Below are 18,924 nucleotides of genomic sequence, written 5' to 3'. Positions count from 1 at the left end.
GGGTCCACAAGATCAAAATTACCTTCATAAGAACACTGAGATATTATTTGCCTTTTTCACCCTGTTGACTCTGATAATATGAAAGCAGTGATGTGTAAAGCTGCTGCCATTTGGCACAAATCAAAACAGTTGCACCAAACTTTATTACCATTCATTGTATTCTTCACCACCGTATACTCACAGTAGTAAAATAAAGAAGAAAGAGAAAGAAAAAGGAAATAAGAAAAATAGTTTCTCTTAAGAGTGTTTATTGATGAAGCAAAAAAATATTAATTTTATTAGATCTCAACCCTTGACTACACACCTTTTTAATACTGTGTCAGGAAGCAAGACGTATGCATAAAACACTTCTGCACAGAGTATGGTGGTTGTCTTAATGAAAAACACTGGTGTGATTGAGTTGCAAGCTGAACTAACTCCTTTTTTTTTTTAATGTAATACCATTTTCACCATTTTTTGCTTGAAGAACAACTGACAGACAAACTATGGTTTTTCAGACTTGGGGATTTGGTAGCCATTTTCTCTACAATGAACAAAGTGAGCTTGAGAGTTCAAGAAAACAACTTATGGGAAGGTGCCAATGATAAAATTTGATCTTTCAAGCAAAAATTGGAATTTGGGAAAACTTTTTATCTGCTACCATGAGCTGACAGCTTCTCAGTACCTAAAGACTTTTTTGATGAGATTGGTGGTGATATTAACGAATCTGAATTTTTTATATTGTGTAATGAAATGTTTCAGCATTTGCAAAATCTACATAACTCAATGAAACACTGTCTTCTAAATGTTTGATGTGTGATTTTACAAAGTTATGCATTGGTTAAACACCCATTCAAAGTGCAAGATGGACTACTGGATTTTAATTAACAGAGTAAGAAATGTTCATTGAAACAGGTTTAGATTCTTCATCGCAAGAAATCTTTAAGAAATTGTCACTTGTTGAGTTTTGATCGTAGCATGGAAGAATATTAGAGTTATCTGAAAAGGCTGTTAAAATACTTCCTCCAATTACATATTTTCATATTTGTCAACCAAAACAACAGATTGAATACAAAAGCAGTATGAAAATCCAGGTTTTCTCTGCTAGGCCAGATAATCCCATTCTTCTCACAAAATGTCTTTGTTTTGGAAAACAGTTATTTTTCATGAAAATATTAGTTACGTTTATATGTGATATATTTATGGTTTGTATGTTCACTTAAATATATAAATATTTCTTAGTCTTAATTTCAAGTTAATACCCATAGATATTACCCACATAAACAACGCTTATTGGGGTCCTCAGTCTTTAAGAGTATAAAGGATTCTTGAGACTAGTTTGAGAACTGCTCCTCTGTGGAGATTAAAATAAAAATTTTAATTACATATAATCATTGAATCAGTAATTTCCATTTTAGGGATTTATACTATAATCTCTCAAATATGAGATCTTATATGTGCAAATTTATTCATTGTTGGATTATTTTGATTACCAGAAGATTGGAAACAACTCAGTGTTTGTACATCAATAGAGAATTGGCTATATTGAGATATACCCATAAAATGTAATACTATATACTATATATGAGGCAGATATAAATTTATCACTGTGGAATGCTCTCAAAGATATATTAAATCAAAAATTGAAGGTACCAAAAAGTGTGTAGTGTACACTACAATTGTACAAAATTGTATATAGTATATGTATATGCATAGCCTATGTGGTGAAGGATACACAAGAAAAACTGCTACGGTGGTTGCCACTGTGGAGGGGAGCTGGGGACAAGAGTAGGAAAAAGACATTTCTGAAAACCTGAATACTTCTTGAGCAGTCCTAAAATATACAGAAGTACCTGTTCCCCAAATCCTAATATTTTAAAAATATTTTTCAGTATTTTTTTCCCCAAAAGTACATGTCTAATTACTAATTAGGAGTTAAGCCAGGTTAAAAATCTAAATCTAACTGATCTTAGTTCTCCCTTCTTACCATTACATTAAAATCTCCATACACTCTCATGGAGTGGCAAGACTTTCACCAAAAACAATTATTTTATGTAGTAGTACTTGTTTTGCTGCCATAATGAGTTGACCTGCCCAAGAGGTACAAAAATTTGCAAAAGGTGACTTGGATTCAGTCTCAAGAGGCTGGAGCAAGATTCATACTGAGTCCTAAATGAATAGTGGAATTTGATTAGCAAAAGAAGTTTGTCGTTAATGGAGGAGCATGATTAAGACAGAAATAGGGTACGTGTAGCACCCCCTGGTGTCAGTGGAAGACCAGCGTTTCAACCAGAGGGCTTCAACCAGAGGGCTTATGAAAAATATACATTGCTGTGCCCTACTCTTAGAGGTTCTGATTCATTAGATCTGGACAGAGGCATAGGAATCAACATTTCTAACAAGTTCCCAGGTGATGCTGAGGCTGTGGGACTGGGAGCCACACTTTGAGAATCACTTCATTAGAGAAATTGTGGTTTACAAAGTTGATGGGTAATCTGGGGCCAGAACAATGAGCTGTAATTTGCTTAAACAATACCACAGGTCAGTTAATTTCATGAGACTGAAAATGTTATGAATGTTTAAGAGGAAACATAATATAAATGTGACCCTTTCTCATGTATATCTTCTTCTTTGTCCTCTGCTTAATTAAAAACAGAAAAATTATTATACCAAAATTCATTATAATCCATTTTTATGAAGACAACTTTATTTTAGTGTTCTCTTGATTTTAAAACTAAAATTTTTCAGAAAATCAGTTTGACTCATTAAATCTATCTCATTAAAATTATCTGTTTTAGAAAAGAATTTCTTTTGAAATTTGGCTAAGGTTAACATCAGATGGAAATTAACGTGTTTAGTGTGTACTTTAGTCTCTACTGGTCCGTCATTCAAAAGGCCAAATTTTATACTGCATTTTATGAAATGAGTTAATCAAAATGCCATTCCTTCTGTTACAGATTCTGTTGAGCCTTTGAGAAGGAATTTTAGCCTTTAAAAAAACTCGAGATATATAATGTGCTGAAGTCCTGAGGAGAATGCAGTCCGAAGTTAATAATTCCTGGGACTTCTTTAAGGAATGTGCGCCAAGTTCACAGACTGATACCTCTGTCAGCATGACATTCCTCTTAGTCACATTGTTTTTCAGAGAATTTGCTTATTACTAGTTCCTAGCCTTGTGCCTCTGACTCATGTGAAACTGATTTTTCTGAAACTACTTCCTTCCCTAGGCACAATAACTTATTGAAAAAGTAAAAGATTCCTGTAGTCTGAGGTTAAAAAAAAAAAAAGATACGCAGATTGTAAAAGACAAAGGCTATGAAAATATTCTAGGGACTTCCCTGGTGGCACAGTGGTTAAGATTCCACCTGCCAATGCAGGGGACCACTGGTTCGAGCTCTGGTCCGGGAAGATCCCACATGCCACAGAGCAACTAAGCCTGTGCGCCACAACTGCTGATCCTGCTCTCTAGAGCCCACGAGCCACAACTACTGAGCCTGCGTGCCACAACTACTGAAGCCCGCGTGCCTGGAGCCCGTGCTTCACAACAAGAGAAGCCACTGCAATGAGAAGCCCGTGCACCGCTACAAAGAGTAGCCCCAATCGCTGCAACTAGAGAAAGCCTGCGCACAGCAACGAAGACCCAATGCAGCCAAAAATAAAGAAAAATAAATAAATAAATAAATTTATTTATTTAAAAGAAAAAAACCTATAAAAATTTTTTAAAAAAAGAAAATATTCTAGATTAAAGAAGGCTAAAAATAACGACTAAATGTAATTCCTACTCCTAGACTGGATCCTGTGTTAGAGGGGCAAAAATGCTACAAATGACATTATTACATCAATGGACAAAATTAGAATATAGATACAGTACAATAGATAAAAGTATCTGTGTGAATTGATAGTTGTACTGTGGTTAACAGAATATCTCTATTCCTAGGAAATACACACTCAAGTATTTAGGGGTAAAGGGTTATAATGTATATAATTATGGTTCAGAAAAAAACTGATTTCACAGGTTAAATAAATGGGGTAAAATGTTAATAGGTCAATCTGGTTAAAGCGTTTACAAGAATTCTTTTACTGTGTTTATTATTGCAATTTTAAGTTTATTTCCAAATAAAAAGTTTTTTAAAAAAACATGCAGAAAAGTGAAACATGTAAGATTTAAAAGTTTGTTGCCTTTAAGAGAGAAAATTTCCTTTGCGCGTGAAGTTGGGCTCTCAGAAAGCTTTTCTGTCACTTACCCTAAACATCAAAAAATAGCACTCAGAGTCAGCACAAGGAGCACATTCTCTGATGGAGTTCTAGATTTCTGTGACCATATCTATAAAATATTACTGATAATTCCTACTAAAAGGCATGATTATGATGTTGTGACATGAGTTAGTTATATGTTTAACAGAAGGTTATTTGCCAGCATTAAATATCAGCCACGTCATGGTCAAAATCATTGTGGGAAATAGGAAACTACTCGGAAGAAAGATAAACTAGGAGAAAAGAAAAGTGTAAATCAAAATCTAATCTGAGTATTTTGCCATTGCGGTAAGAATGAAGGGCAGAGACTTAGTAATTGCTCTTCTGATTAGTCCCACATTAATTGCAGTAAAATGGTTTGGCTTTTAATGAAGTCTATGATATTACTAGAGTCTGTTTATAAATCACATTTTGCATTTAATTCTTACTTGGCTAGCTCCTTTTTTTTTTTTTTTTAAACTATGATATATGTTTATGCCCTTGGAAAGCCTTCTCCTTTCCAAGTATTCCTGCCTAGAGTTGCCTGTTTCTCTCTCTCTCAACTTTTTACAGTAGTCCAAATGTATATACTGTCATATTACATGTATTCTCTGTACTCTCCATTATTAATTCAACTATTTTATTTAATGTTATACTCCTCTAACTAAGCTTTCGTCATCACAAAGAATATTAACCGTGAGGATCATAAGTAATTAAACTATGAAATTAAATGAAAGAAATTCATTTTTCACTATGCTGTGCCTTTTACTTTTCCATGCTGAGGTCACCTTCCATGGGCTAGATTTTCATCCCACACAGCCTGAAAAAATTTTTTTTTCCTTGTGAATACATTATTGGAGACTTGATAAGCTTGTTATAGTTATACATCTCTCAATATTTAAACCTATGCAAGGAAGGAGTTTTTTTGTTGTTAAACCTTATATATCCTTCCAAGTGAAGGTACTACCTCAGGCACACATTAAATGATACATTAAGCCATTGCAAATAAATCAGTGATTAAAGCAACACAAAATTAGGCCCTAAATTTAAAAGCTACATGACTACTCCATTGTGCGAATGTCCCCATAGAGATTTAGCTCTAGGAAGTCAAAATCTGTAAACTTCATCAGGTAGGGGACAGTAGATAGGAAGGAGCACTAGAGGAAATGACTCCAAGTTCATCAGTAACCTCATCTCTAGAGGTCTTTGCAGAACATTGTGCAGCTGTTTAAAAACCAGTCAGTTGGAAATGACATCTGTATTCCCTTCATTTGCCTCTTTATTGATAAAAATGTATTGGTGCTTTTTACAATCTAAGTTACTGAAAGCTTTATAACTCTTGAATTGACGTTTATGCTGTATAAAAGAGACTTAAAAGTATGTGTAAAGATAAATTATCTGTAAAGACATTTAAAATAAGCCACATAATAATGGGTTACTATTGCATGCTTATTTTTCTCCTGTGGCAGTGATGGTAATTATGTAAATAGGTCAAAAGCTACATTTTTTTAATTGATGATTTTAACATCAAAGCCTGAAATGAGGAGTTTTTCCACCATTGGATAAATATTTAACCACAGAAGAGTGAGCAATTTAAAACAAGACATGGTCCAGGTAATAGACAGTAAGGGCCAGAATAATTTTTTTAATTGAATCACATTCACTCCAAAGCCATGCATCAGATTCCTCAGTTTATCTAGATTGATGCAGAGTTTAAGCAAATAAGAAATTTAATCTGCTATACAACAACACTATTTTGTGGCTGTTTCTCTTGGCAGATGGAGATGGAAACATGGATCACTTATTGCCAGGATGTGAAGATAAAAACTGCCAGAAAAGTACCATTTACTTAGCAAGATCCAGAACAAAGCAGGTATATCTACTTGTTTCTTAATGTAAATAGAGTTATGTTCTTGGAAAAATTTTTCAGAGGTTAGAAAAAGTATCTGAAGAATCAGAAAAGAGAAAAACAAAAAATAAATTTACTTCCTCATTTTAACTTAATGAAATGCATTTAAATCTATTTTTATTGGTTTATTGAGAGAAAAAAGTAGTGGCATAATCATTTCTGGTTAAGAAAACCCACTCTTGATCCTGTAATTAAATGATCTGTTAGCCTTTTATATGCTGGGAATATGGTAAGACACACTATAGCTATAATAAAGGGTTATGTAGAAGAACATCATGCCTATTTTCAAGGCTAATCTTGTTTTTATTTGTGATATCTGAATCTGTTTCATTCTCTCGTGCCGACTTTATACCTGTAGCTTCTAGGTAAATAATTTAGAATCTGTTAATCACAGCAGAGGATTAATGTGGAAATGATAGGTTATGACATTGAGACTTTTTCCATATTGACAGCACCTGAATGGAAACCAGTAATATAGTAGTAGAATTAATAAGTTATATTTTCTATTTTGGAGTAATAAATGATAGAATTATATTTTGATTTTTTTAGCCCTTATGGGTAGGAAGTATCACTTTTTATACTAAGACACTAAAGAAAACAAATCTTCCTCCAGTCAGCATTCTAAAAGCATTTAACTCTTACACCCATAACCTTTATTACCTTGAACTTTTTTAAAGTTTTGAATCACTGAAAATATTAGGTCAAGTAACACTTCATCGTTGGTTCATAGCTGTAAGTAAACCTAGTAATTATTAGCCTGTCTTCAAGTGACAGACTACTGTAAGAATATTTTCAAATTACACAGTCAGCTCTCTCTGGATAGATAAATGTCCCAGTTCTTTTTTGACTGTTAAGGACGTCATATTAATGAAAAATCTTTTACTTCTTAGACCTTAATACATTTACCTTAACAGAAATACTTTATCCTCATTAATAAACTATCAACCTCTTCAGAAACTTGTGAAAACTTGGCATTTTGTGAAATTTCTCATCCTCTTCCAAAACAAGACCAGCAATTTTTTTCAAAGTCACATGAAACATTAAAACATTTTGATGCTATACAATACTCTTTTGCTTTAAGAAAGATTGAAAAATTTATTAAAGATGCAGACCAGTTTTTTAAAACAGCTCGTTTTCTGTAAATTTGTCTTTGTAGTTAAGCCACTTTTTTTTTCTTTTTCCTTGGCAAACTATGCTTTCTTTCGATAACATAGAAAATGTTTGGGATATCCTATGTCCTAAACCCTTTTCAAGAGGCCACTTTTTATGTAGTCTGGCTTGGAGCTATATATATGAATCACCTGCTTACAAGGAAAAAAACATCTGTAGGCATGTTTGGCCTCCTGTCATTTCAAGCCAGCTGCACCTGCTTCTGTTTGGACATCTCCAGGTTATGTGCCAGTATCCGTGCTCTTAGCTAATTACGGGCACATCTATAATTTTAATGTGATGATTTCCACTCTTCAGATTTTTAGTTTGTATTAGGTTATTAAAAGTAAAGATTGGGGCATTCAGAAGAAAAAGGGATTTCCAAAAGCTCATTTTGAAATGATCCTATTCTCTGTGTTCTCTTCATTATAATCAATATAGAGATAAAGAATTTATTTAAAATGTAGCTTCCAGCTGTTTTGGTGACAGAGCTCATTCTCTGGGGCAGGCGGAGCTTGTCAGGGCTAGTATTGTTTGGCAAGCCTCAGAGCTGCTTGTCTCTGAGAATGATGACTAAAGTCATCATCATGTATAGGAGGCAAAGCAAGAGAACAAGGGAGACTGTCATGTTCTTATTCTTCCTGAGCTGGTCCTCCGAAAGGATCAGTATTACATGATATTATAATTTTTTAAATATTCATTTGAGGTTGTATTTCCACTCAACACATTTTAAAATGGCAATTCAAGTATATGATTATCAACATCAGTTCAATCCTAAGATTTTGTGATTCTGTGAAAAACCTTCTAAGGCTCTATGTGCTAGTTCAAGAAAAGATGACTAGTGATAAATTTTAAAGGAGACGATTTTTTTTCCAGTGTGTAAGTTACCTGTTTATCAAAGTAAATTATAGTACCCTACCATTTTGTAGTGATAAAGAACTTAAATAAGGTGATGCTTACCTTGAGGACTTTTCGTGGGTCATTGGTTTTACAAATGGTGAATTTTTTTCTAAAGTAACTATAAAATCTGATTTTTTTTCTCTTAATTCACAGTGGGTTCCTGTCCTACAGGATTTTAGCAATAAGGGCACACTCTGGGGCTTTGTGCCATTTGTGCATGAACAACGACCAACTGAAATACCGAGTCCAATTACCCTTCATGTTGGAGACTACAACATGGATGGTTATCCAGACGCTCTTGCCGTGCTGAAGAATACATCTGGAAGGTACGGAGACTAAGTCAAATGAGAAATATTTGCGAAATAGTTTCACTGTGATACTTTGTAGCTGAATAACACCTAAATATGGTACAGTTCCTTAAATAAGGAACACTATGAGCTCTGAACTTCTCCCAGCTGCTTAGAATACCTGTTCTCTTTCTGTTGTATAGAACAATAAAAGGCTTATTTTTCATTCAACAAAACTTGATCTTTAAAAGGTCAAAATTTTTATAAGTAAATGACTCAGTTACATTTTGAGTCTGAAGCCCATGGAGGTTAAGAGTTGAGCCTAGGCTTCGCTCTCAGTCCAGCCACTTAGCACCTGTGTGACCTTGAGCAGATTACCTAAACTCCTCATCTGTAAACTGAGAGTAGTAACTGCACCTCTGTCATGGAGTTGTAGTGGAAATTACATGAGGTAAAAATAAAAAATGAGGCAGTTAGCAAGATACTTAGCACATGCTGACTTTACTATCAGTGAATGTTGCCTTACTGTTGCTTGTTTTGTAATGGTGTTGAGAATTTTGACATGACTATTGATAATATTTGTAAATACAAAATTTTTGAGTATATTTATTGCATTATCAATGATTTTTTTAAATTAATTAATTTATTTATTTTTGGCTGTGTTGGGTCTTTGTTTCTGTGCGAGGGCTTTCTCTAGTTGCGGCAAGTGGGGGCCACTCTTCATCGCGGTGCATGGGCCTCTCACTATCGCAGCCTCTCTTGTTGTGGAGCACAGGCTCCAGACGCGCAGGCTCAGTAGTTGTGGCTCACAGGCCTAGTTGCTCCGCGGCACGTGGGATCTTCCCAGACCAGGGCTCGAACCCGTGTCCCCTGCATTGACAGGCAGATTCTCAACCACTGCGCCACCAGGGAAGCCCCCTATCAATGATTTTGAATGTTGTTGCTACCTTTTTTTTCCTGAGGTAGAGGTACCAGTAGCTAAACCAATATAGTTAAATTCACAATTACCCTGATCTTGACAGATTCCATAAATATGACTCTTCCCAAATTTTAATGCTTTATTATATTCTTTGTATTACAATTAGTTGTATTACTTGCCCCTTATTCTTTCTTGCCTCCTACATCATATCTATCCATAATTTTTCTTCTGACCATTAATTCATTTGTTGGCTCTGGAATTAGTGATGATTCAGCTACACATTTACTACCAGGCTCATGATGCAATATAACTTTCCTGGAAAAAAAATCAGACTGTTGTTGATTTTAACATCAAACAATGTTATCTAGAAATGTGATTTTTAGAAAACCATACATTATTAGTGAGTGCCCCTAAATATTTATAGAAATCATAAAATGTCTATACTTAAACTTTTCTAAGGGCCTTGATTTGAAATTATAATCACTCTGAGTTGTGTTTACAGAATTTTCTAGGGATATGAGCATCATGATCTGTAATACAGAGTAGTATGTACACTCATAACTTATGTGTATGAAGCAGATCTTATGTAACCAAAAGAAACCTCTGAGTTGAATGTGATTTTTATACCTTTTAAAGTGGCACGTAAAAACAAAGAAATGTAAAAATTGCTTCAATTTGAACATTTACCCTATTCAAAAGAATAAGAAATTACATCTTAAATTCATTTAAGTGTGATTACTTATTCTTAGAAAAACATACAATTTATAGTTTTGTCATAAAATTTCTTTATCAACATATTCTTCTTCAAGCCATCAAATATTTAACTTACCTTTACCATTCAGTAATAACGATGATATCAACAGCTAATTCAGCAGTGAACAAACACTATGGCTCTATAGGAAACATAAGGTAAAAGACAGTCATAGACTCTTGATGCTTTTATAAAAGCAACTGTTTAAAACCCAGGGTTTCTTTTTTGTTCTTTTGGGATAGATGAGAATTGAAGGATAGATTTCAGTGCATCTCAGTGTTCATTAAGTCACTAGATGAGAAATAGCCCTATACTTGAGAGATGTATGTCTAGGAGAATTCAGCATAATATTTTCTTTGAAACATAGAAGAAGGAAAATAAGACATAGTGTACATTATAATCCTTTTCTACTGTTCACTTTTGTTGAAAAGCTTTTTATAATTTTTAACTGATTTCAAGACAGCTGTATTGTTGCTAAGAAGTAGTACAGGGTTGCAGTTTATAATTTCAAGGGTTGCTACCTGGAGAATTCTGTCTCCTTTTTTTCTTCAGGTTTTGAAAATCAGGTAGAGATTAACTACGCAGTTAAGAATGAAATCCACAATATGTGTTTCATGAAAAGTTCTGAAGCCGTGGCTTGTTAACTTGTGTTTTTTTGTTTTCAGAGGAGAGTTGCTGTTTGGCTTTCTGTTTGCTTTTTTTTTTATGCTAAAGGTCTAATTGTTGAAAGTTAACCTTTAAAATCATGTTACATGAAAAAGATCTCTATTAATGACATTTATAGAGGCAGCGAGTGACTCTAAACAAAATAACATGGTCTGAGGTCAGCCATTTTACATCTGTGCCACCACTGACTGAAAGCCGTGTTTTTCTCCCTTGGCTGTCCCATTACTACTCAGTTGCCCTGTGTTTACTGTCATCTTCTGTGTGTAGTCATGTTGTCTTAATTGTCTGAATTTTCATTTTTTTGAAAGAAGAAAGGCAAACTTAGAATGACATTATTCCAATGGTGTGCTCTTAAGCTAATAATAATTATGTTTTTAGAATTTTTTAATTTCATGTGTAAAATAACACTGAAAAGATATTTTATGTCCTAAGTCTTTAGTATAGAACTGAAAAACTTTTTTAAAAGGAACTGGAGGATAAATTATAGCAAAGAATATTTGAGAACCATTTATCTAGTTAAACTCTTGTCCTTATGGATTTCTAATCACTATTATTTCTTAATTAGCCAGAGTTACTAGAAAAACTAGTACACAAAAATGAAAAGTTTAATTTTATTTTTGCCCAATATGTGGTATATTAGAAATTTTATTTTATGCATATGTTAGAAAAAACATTCCTCTAAATATTCCCCTAGATATATTAATGTCATAGGTAAAATTAAATACTAATTTAGAGTGACTATTAGGTTTCTATAGGAAAATTTGATAAACCATATTTAAATTAATATTCTAAACCATATTGTATGATTTTTTAAAATTCAAAACTAACATAGATTGTAATTTGCTCAGAATAAATGCATGTTTGTTTAACACTGGTACTGTAGTCTAGAAGTTGTGTTAATGATTTATGTATCATTTTGTCAAGCACATACAGTGCATATTCATTCCTTATTTTAAGCATTTAACTGAAGATATAAGAGAGTGACTTTTAGTCTTTGTTCTTACTATTGCATATTAATCAGAATGTTAATATATTTAAGAAAAGTTGTATTGTTATTAATAAATTGAAAGTGGATGAAATTGTAAGCAAAACCTCAGCTTCTAGCGGGGATTTATAGAGAATCCAAATCTAAAAGTACTAAAAAAAAAATTTTTTTTAAACAAAGGGTTTTAGCAGCAAAGGAGCAGATTCTGAGTATCAGCTGTGAGAACTCCCAAAATCTGTTAAATGGCAAGTAAATCAATAAATGGCCAAATGCAATATATTCCTTGTCAGTTAATGCCAGGAAGTAAAGGGCTTTAGTTTATAAAGTGATTATCATGCATATTGCTTCACAATAATTTCTATGGGGTGGTATTATCTTTACTTTGTAAGTATGGAAACAGTCTCAGATAAGTCAGACTACTTGTCCAGGATCACACAGTTGTAGTCAGCACTCTAAGTTCACAGAATCTGAATCCTTTTTCTTTCCCTGTAAGAAAAAAATTTAGAAGGAAGTATTATATAACCAAAAATAACACATTCTTAGCAGAGGTTAGAAATGACGATTTGGGCAGACAGTAAAAGTCTCTCTGACAAGAGAAAGAAGGAGCAAGCTAAGGGCAAATGAATAAAATCCGTAAGTTTTCTGAGTCTTGCTGTCAGAGGAGATTGATTATATGCAAGCACATGGCCTCTTATGTTAGTAATTTGGAAACCAGAGGTATAATTTGAATGTGTTGGTGGTATACATTCAGGCTACCAGTATGAAACGATGGAAGATGACCAGAAGCAAGTCGGGATCTGGAACTTTGTCCAAAAGGAATTACTGGGGACTTTTGCAGCTATTAGCTAATTACCCATTCAGTATAATCTGCATTTTCATCTTCACCCTCAGCTTTATAAAATAATTTAGGTTCACACTGATACCCTGAGTCACCAAGGAAAGGTTACATTATGTTTCAGATGTTCTGCTTTAGTGGGCAAGGAGATTGATAGTACAGATGCCTGTATCCACTTGTACATTTCAAGCCACTGTTGTTTTTCATTTTTATTATGAACTGTAACAAAGGGTTTCATATCATTTTAAATTAGATCAAATATCTTACTAATTTTATGTTTTATACTTCAAATGATTCACCATAATCTTTTTTAAATGAAGTTAATCACCATCTTTTCCATGAATGTGAAAATATAACAGACTTCCTAATTTACAATAAAAGAAAAAAACATTCCATGCCTATTCTGCCAGGGAATGTTTAGTGGTAGTTTGCAAAATAAATCTTGGTAGGCTACGTCACATAATTGCCATCTGTTCAAATGTTACTAGGGAGAATAGCCTGTTTCTGACATTACAACCTACATCATTAAGTCTTATGGTCTAAATCATTAACTAATCCTTAGTTAATGAGTAATAACTCTGGGTAGGGAAGTTATATGCATTCACAGCTTATTGAAGACTGAAGAATATTTTAATATTTTTGTTTTTATAGAATTATACATGGGGTAGAGTAAGGTTTTTGTAAAATGTTTGTTTTTCAAAATTAATAAGGGTACTGAATTCAAGAATCATATTCATATCACTTCTGGGTTTAATAAAATGTATTACTTCCTCCTAAGCAAATTATTATAAAGCCTCCAGAAGCTTTCAATATGTGATTTTTTAAATCAGTTTTTACAATATAGAATATCTTAATCAGGCTTTACTTTCATTTTAAACTATTTCTGATTGTACTGTCTTATTCAGTAGCTTCTATACCTCAAATGAGGGAGAATACTAAATTAGCCCAGTATGATGTGACAGAGTAAAAAATGATAAAATGTGTTTGAAATCTTATCCTGGATGACTCATCATTGAAGAACTCAAACTGTTTCATCATGGAAGAACTCATACTGCTATGTTGACTAACCTTCACTCACAAACCAACTTCAGCTTCAGTAGTTGGAATTTGTAAAGCTCTTGTTTTCTCTACAATAAGGTTGCCTATTCTTCTGCCCTAACGAATTCCGTATTAAAATTTTTTGTCCCATACTAAAATGAAAAAGGATCCACTAATTAGTTGTGAAGGAAAAAATTATGTAGATGGTAAGTTAAAACACTGGCAGTCTCTGTTAATTCCAAAAGGATATATATTAAATATTATTTACTCTATTAGCAATCAATTTTAATCAATCTATTAATAATTACTCCTCACTCTGAGTTTATTGGCATGATGTTGCATTCTTCTGTAACTTTTACATTTCCTTTGAATCCATAGGTGTTTGTAATGTTATTTGCCTTTTGTATTTAATTCATCAGCCTTAGGGCTGGTCTGTTTTATTATTTCATTAATGTCTGTGTTTTTGTTGTTATATTCGTTTAAAAAATTACTTTTATTTTCAGTAAGATGGTTTTTTCACAGATGTTTTATTTCTGATTCTATATTTAACTCCTTCCCTTTTTTGCTCTCTTCAGATTTATTTTTGTTTTTGTTTTTGTTTCATTGACTACTTAATAGAATTTTCCCATTTTCTTAGTTTCTAATAAGTGTTTTTAAGACTCTTTTCTATGTACTTGACTTCAAACCACATATTTTGATAGGGACGTATTTTGATAGGTATTTGCAATGCAGTAACCTTAAGAATGAACAATAAAATTATAGACTCAAACCCTTAGACAGCAATGCAACAAGGACTCACAACACTACATGGCACAGCATAAGTTCTATGTAGTGTCTATTATTTTAATTATTAGTAATATTATTATGTGGTCACACATGCTTTGATTTATTCTTGCCATTTTATGTTTGTATTCATCATTTTTTCTCATTTTTCTGCCTTCTGTTTGATCATTCAAATTTTTCTTCCTTTTGTAGTTCCTAAGATGGTTTGTATATCATAAATTTCATTTCTGTTGTAGTTGTTACAGTTAAATGTTTAGTACATATATTTAAACTTCATTTTTTTAGTGAACTACTAGAGACAAAACAGTCCTTAAGACAAGATTTTTAGCATACGTTAAAATTCTCTTTCCCCTACCCAGCCCTTCCTCATTCAGTGATATCATCACCATGTTGATATCATCTAGGATTTATCTATTTATGTATTTATTTTCACATTTTGTTGTGACAATTATTTACACTTGGCTACAAAGTTTACTAGTTTCTTTGATCACCATTGAACACCCCTGTCTTCCATTCATTCTTTGATTCATCTATTATTTTTCTGGATAGAGTCAAGTAATTCTATCAGGGAGAGTCTGCAGCCTCTTTCTAAGACCTTGCAGGTCTGAAAATTTCTTTATTTTCCTCCAGCCTACCTGCTAATTTGCAGAGTATAGGATTCTAAGTTTATATGAGTGTATGCTAGTCTTCCCAGACAAACTATGTTGATAAATTTCATTACTTTATACACTGTGACTACCAAGATAAATTCCAATAAGCATTGTCTATATAATTGATGAGTACATTGCTAACTTTGGCTTTACATAAAATTATACTAATATAAAGCAAAGTTAGCTTTTTAACTTTTGAATCATCAGCATATACAGTTAACTTTTATAATTGGTGGGGAGGTGCTGGAACAGGAAAAAGCATTCTGGAATATATACTTAATCCATTTTATTTAATTTGAATCTTTCCTTCCTAGAATAATAGCCACAAAGTTTTATCACCTCTAAGTAGCAGTAATAGAGTTCCTTCAGAAGAGCAGTAACATGGAAGATTTTGAACTTCAGTTTTTGTAATTCTTACCAGCTGTATAAATTAAACTACTGGTGGTAGAAACTGGGAGTATGAAATCAATTTCCCAGGCTGACAGAATCGAAAATGCCTCTCCATGAATAGGGTAAAACTTAGATTCAGACCTCTCTGTTATGTATGTACTTGCAATCAGGTATATTAATGAAAAGAGAAATAAAACACAAGTGAGTTTTCTTTTTCAATATTTTTTATTGAGGTACCATTGGTTTATAACATTGTACAAGGTTCTTGTGTACAACATTAAATTTCTGTTTCTGTGTATACTACAGTGTACTCACTACCAAAAATTTAGTTTCCATTTGTCACCATACACTTGATCCCCTTTACCCATGTCGCCTTCCTCCCTCCTCGCTCCTTCCCCTTTGGTAACCACTACTCTATTCTTTGTAGCTACATTTTTGTTTGGTTTGGTTTGACCATTTATTTGGGTCTTTTGTTTGTTTTTTATATATTCCATATGTGGTGGGTGCTTTTGTGCCTCTGCCTTGTCTGGGATCTCTTGAGTCACGAGCTCCATCACCACAGGGAGAGGGAAAGGGTAGGAGGGAGCCAGGGTCATGGGCATCCCTTCTGTGTCCATTGTTTTCTGGTTCATGGGCGCCAGCCCTGCAGGCAGAGGGTAGGGGGCCAGAGTTGTGGGCACTTCTGCAGCTGGAGGGACGGGATCCTAGACCTTTTGCCACTGCTACCCAGTTACCTCTGGGCGATAGCACCACAGTAGCCAGGAGGCGAGGCCAGAGTCATATGTGTTACCTCCCCTGCTGCTACTGGGTTTTCTGGGGCTGTGGGCTCAGCTGCTGCGGCCAGGGGTCCAGGGCACTAGGGTTGTAGCTCCTCCCTTCACTGTCCCCCTTTCTCGTCTCCTCTGTGTCCTAGTCCACCCACCTTTAGATGTACAGATGTGCAGAATTCTCTGGAGTCCTGGTGTGTTGGGCAGAGGCACCTTTGTTGAATTGTGGACGTTTTACTGGTTTTAAGTTGAAGGGTAGAACAAAGGGAGCATCTCAATCCACCATAATGCTGACGGCCTTTTTTTTTTTTTTTTTTTTTTTTTCCAATTTTTGACAGCATTTATCCCAAAAGGTATTTGAGTTAGGGTGCATTGCGAAACCCATGTTTCTTCCACTACATTGTATATCACAAAAGGTTAAAAGAAAAGTTTATTTCTAAGTGCAGCTTAGTATAGGAACAAAAAAGAGAGAGAGAGAGCATAGACTTTAGTCTTCAGTTCAAATGCCAGTGCTGCCACTTAGTAGTTCTGTTTCCTTCAGCAAGGTATTTAGCCTGTCTATATATCTATAAATCTGTAAAATAAGGATGAATATACCTACCCTGCAAGTTTCTTGTGTGATTACATGAAATACTATTCCTTCTCCTTCTCTCCAAAGTTTACCTTATTAAGAAACATTTAAACTACACTGTCAACAACATGAATGTCAACTTTAGTTCCAAAAGATCTATGACAGCTACGTGATCTCCTACCACTAATAGACCACACAGATTGTCAGAGAAAGGACTGATGGCTATTTTATTCCTGTTAATTTTGTACCACAACAGCTTCCAAAGGAAAATGAAAAAGGAAATTAAAAGGTATCAGCAAAAAGTTTTCTTCTATTGATTTCAGGAAGTAACTTAAAATAGCCCAAGCCTTTCCTGATACTCAGTTTGCAGCCTTTTCTCCCTAAAGCTGAGAGATTAAATGCTACAATGGGTCACTGTTTTCAATATCGTTACACGTGAATTAAAAGAAACAAAACAAAACAAAAAATATAATAGGTCTGTGGTAGCAAGATCTATCTTTTTATAGATAAATGGAATTATATAATTTTTGGTCCTTAATGACTGATTTCTTTCACTTAACATAGTGTTTTCAAGGTTTACCTGTGAGGTAGCATGTATAAATACCTCGTTTTACTAAATAATCTTCCAAGTATGGATATACCACATTTTATTTATTCAAGCTTCAAGTGGTGACTAGCACAATGTTGTAGAAGAGTATCAAGAATGACAGTGGACTGTGTATTAGTGTATTACCACAGACATAATATCTCATAAAAACACAAATTTATTCTGTCACAATGCTGGAGGTCAGAAGTCTGAAATCAGTTTCACTGGGCTAAAATCAAAGTACTAACAGTGCTGGTTCTTTCTGGAGGCTGTAGCTAAAAATCTCTTCCCTTGCGTTTTCCGACTTCCCAAGGCTGCCAACTTTCCTTGGCTCATGGCCCCTTCCTCCATTGTCAAAGCCAACAGTGTAGCATCATTGTATTATTCAGGGTTCTCCAGAGAAACAGAACCAATAGGAGATGGACAGATAGAAATTGAGAGAGGGGAGGAGGAGGGATTGGGATTTTTTTAAGGAATTTGCTCACATGATTATGGAGGCTCAGAAGTCCTGTGATCTGCAGTTAGCAGGCTGAAGACCCAGGAGAGCCCGTGTGTAGCTCCAGTCCACGTCTGAACCAGGAAAGTCGATAGTATAAGTTCCACTCCAAATTCTAGCCGGCTCAAAACCCAAGAAAAGTCAGTGTTTCAGTCCGAGTCCCTAAGCCAAAAAAGAACATGTCCCATCTCAGTGACAGATAGAGTTCCCTCTTACTCAGCCTTTTTGTTCTATTCATGTCTTTAATTGATGGGATGAGACCCACCCACATTAGGGAAGGTAATCTGCTTTAGGAATTCTACCAATTTGAATGTTAGTCTCACCCAGAAACACCCTCAAAGACACACCCAGAATAATGTTTAACCAAATGTTTGGGCACCCCATGGCCCAGTGAAGTTGACAGATAAAATTAACCATCACAATCTTTTCTCTTTTCTGATCTCTGCTTCCATTGTTACATCTTCTCCCTTGCTCCCATTCTTCTACTTCCCTTTTATAAGGAATATTGTGGTCTTCCTTGTGGGGCAATTACTAAGCTTACAATGATCTGAGACCCTCTGAGTTCCTAAAGATTCAGCTTCATACTGCATGCAAAATACACTCAGTCCATCTCAACATCCCTGAAAGTCTCAATCCGTTAGTGCATCAGCTCAAGTCCAGAATGTCATTTTAAGTCTCATCAGCTCAAAAGCCCCATAATCTCATCGTGTAAATTATCTAAATTAGGCACATGTAAGGCTATCAGAATAATTGATATTAGGGCAAAATTACTCTTCGTTTATGAATCTGTGAAACTAGAAAAGAAGTTATTTGCTTCCAGAATACAGTGGTGGGACAAGCATGGGATAATAATTATAGGTATTGCCATTCAAAAAGGGAGAAAACTAAAGGAAAAAAGGAGTTATTGGTCTCAAGCAATTATAGAATCCAACCAGACATACTACTTTTGGTTTCAAGGCCTGAGTCTAATCCTCTGTGGCCCTCAGCTCCATCCAATGGCCCGTGGCTCATCCTTTTTTCCTAAAGGATA

General features: G+C 34.4%; 1 protein-coding gene across 2 annotated transcripts in view; it reads left to right on the top strand.

The window, feature by feature from the left end:
- ITFG1 (integrin alpha FG-GAP repeat containing 1) overlaps positions 1 to 18,924 on the top strand; it is a 269,509-nt gene that overhangs the window by 113,992 nt on the left and 136,593 nt on the right. For both annotated transcript variants that reach the window (XM_082437714.1, XM_082437715.1), the window contains 2 exons: positions 5,991 to 6,085; positions 8,324 to 8,496. In XM_082437714.1, coding sequence (XP_082293840.1) covers positions 5,991 to 6,085; positions 8,324 to 8,496 — 268 coding nt within the window. The remainder of the gene's footprint in view (positions 1 to 5,990; positions 6,086 to 8,323; positions 8,497 to 18,924) is intronic.

Source organism: Balaenoptera physalus, assembly GCF_965194825.1.
Source record: "Balaenoptera physalus genome assembly, chromosome: 19".
Classification (NCBI taxonomy): domain Eukaryota; kingdom Metazoa; phylum Chordata; class Mammalia; order Artiodactyla; family Balaenopteridae; genus Balaenoptera; species Balaenoptera physalus.
Note: the sequence above shows the minus strand (reverse complement) of the source record. Positions and strands in the feature narration are given on the sequence as shown.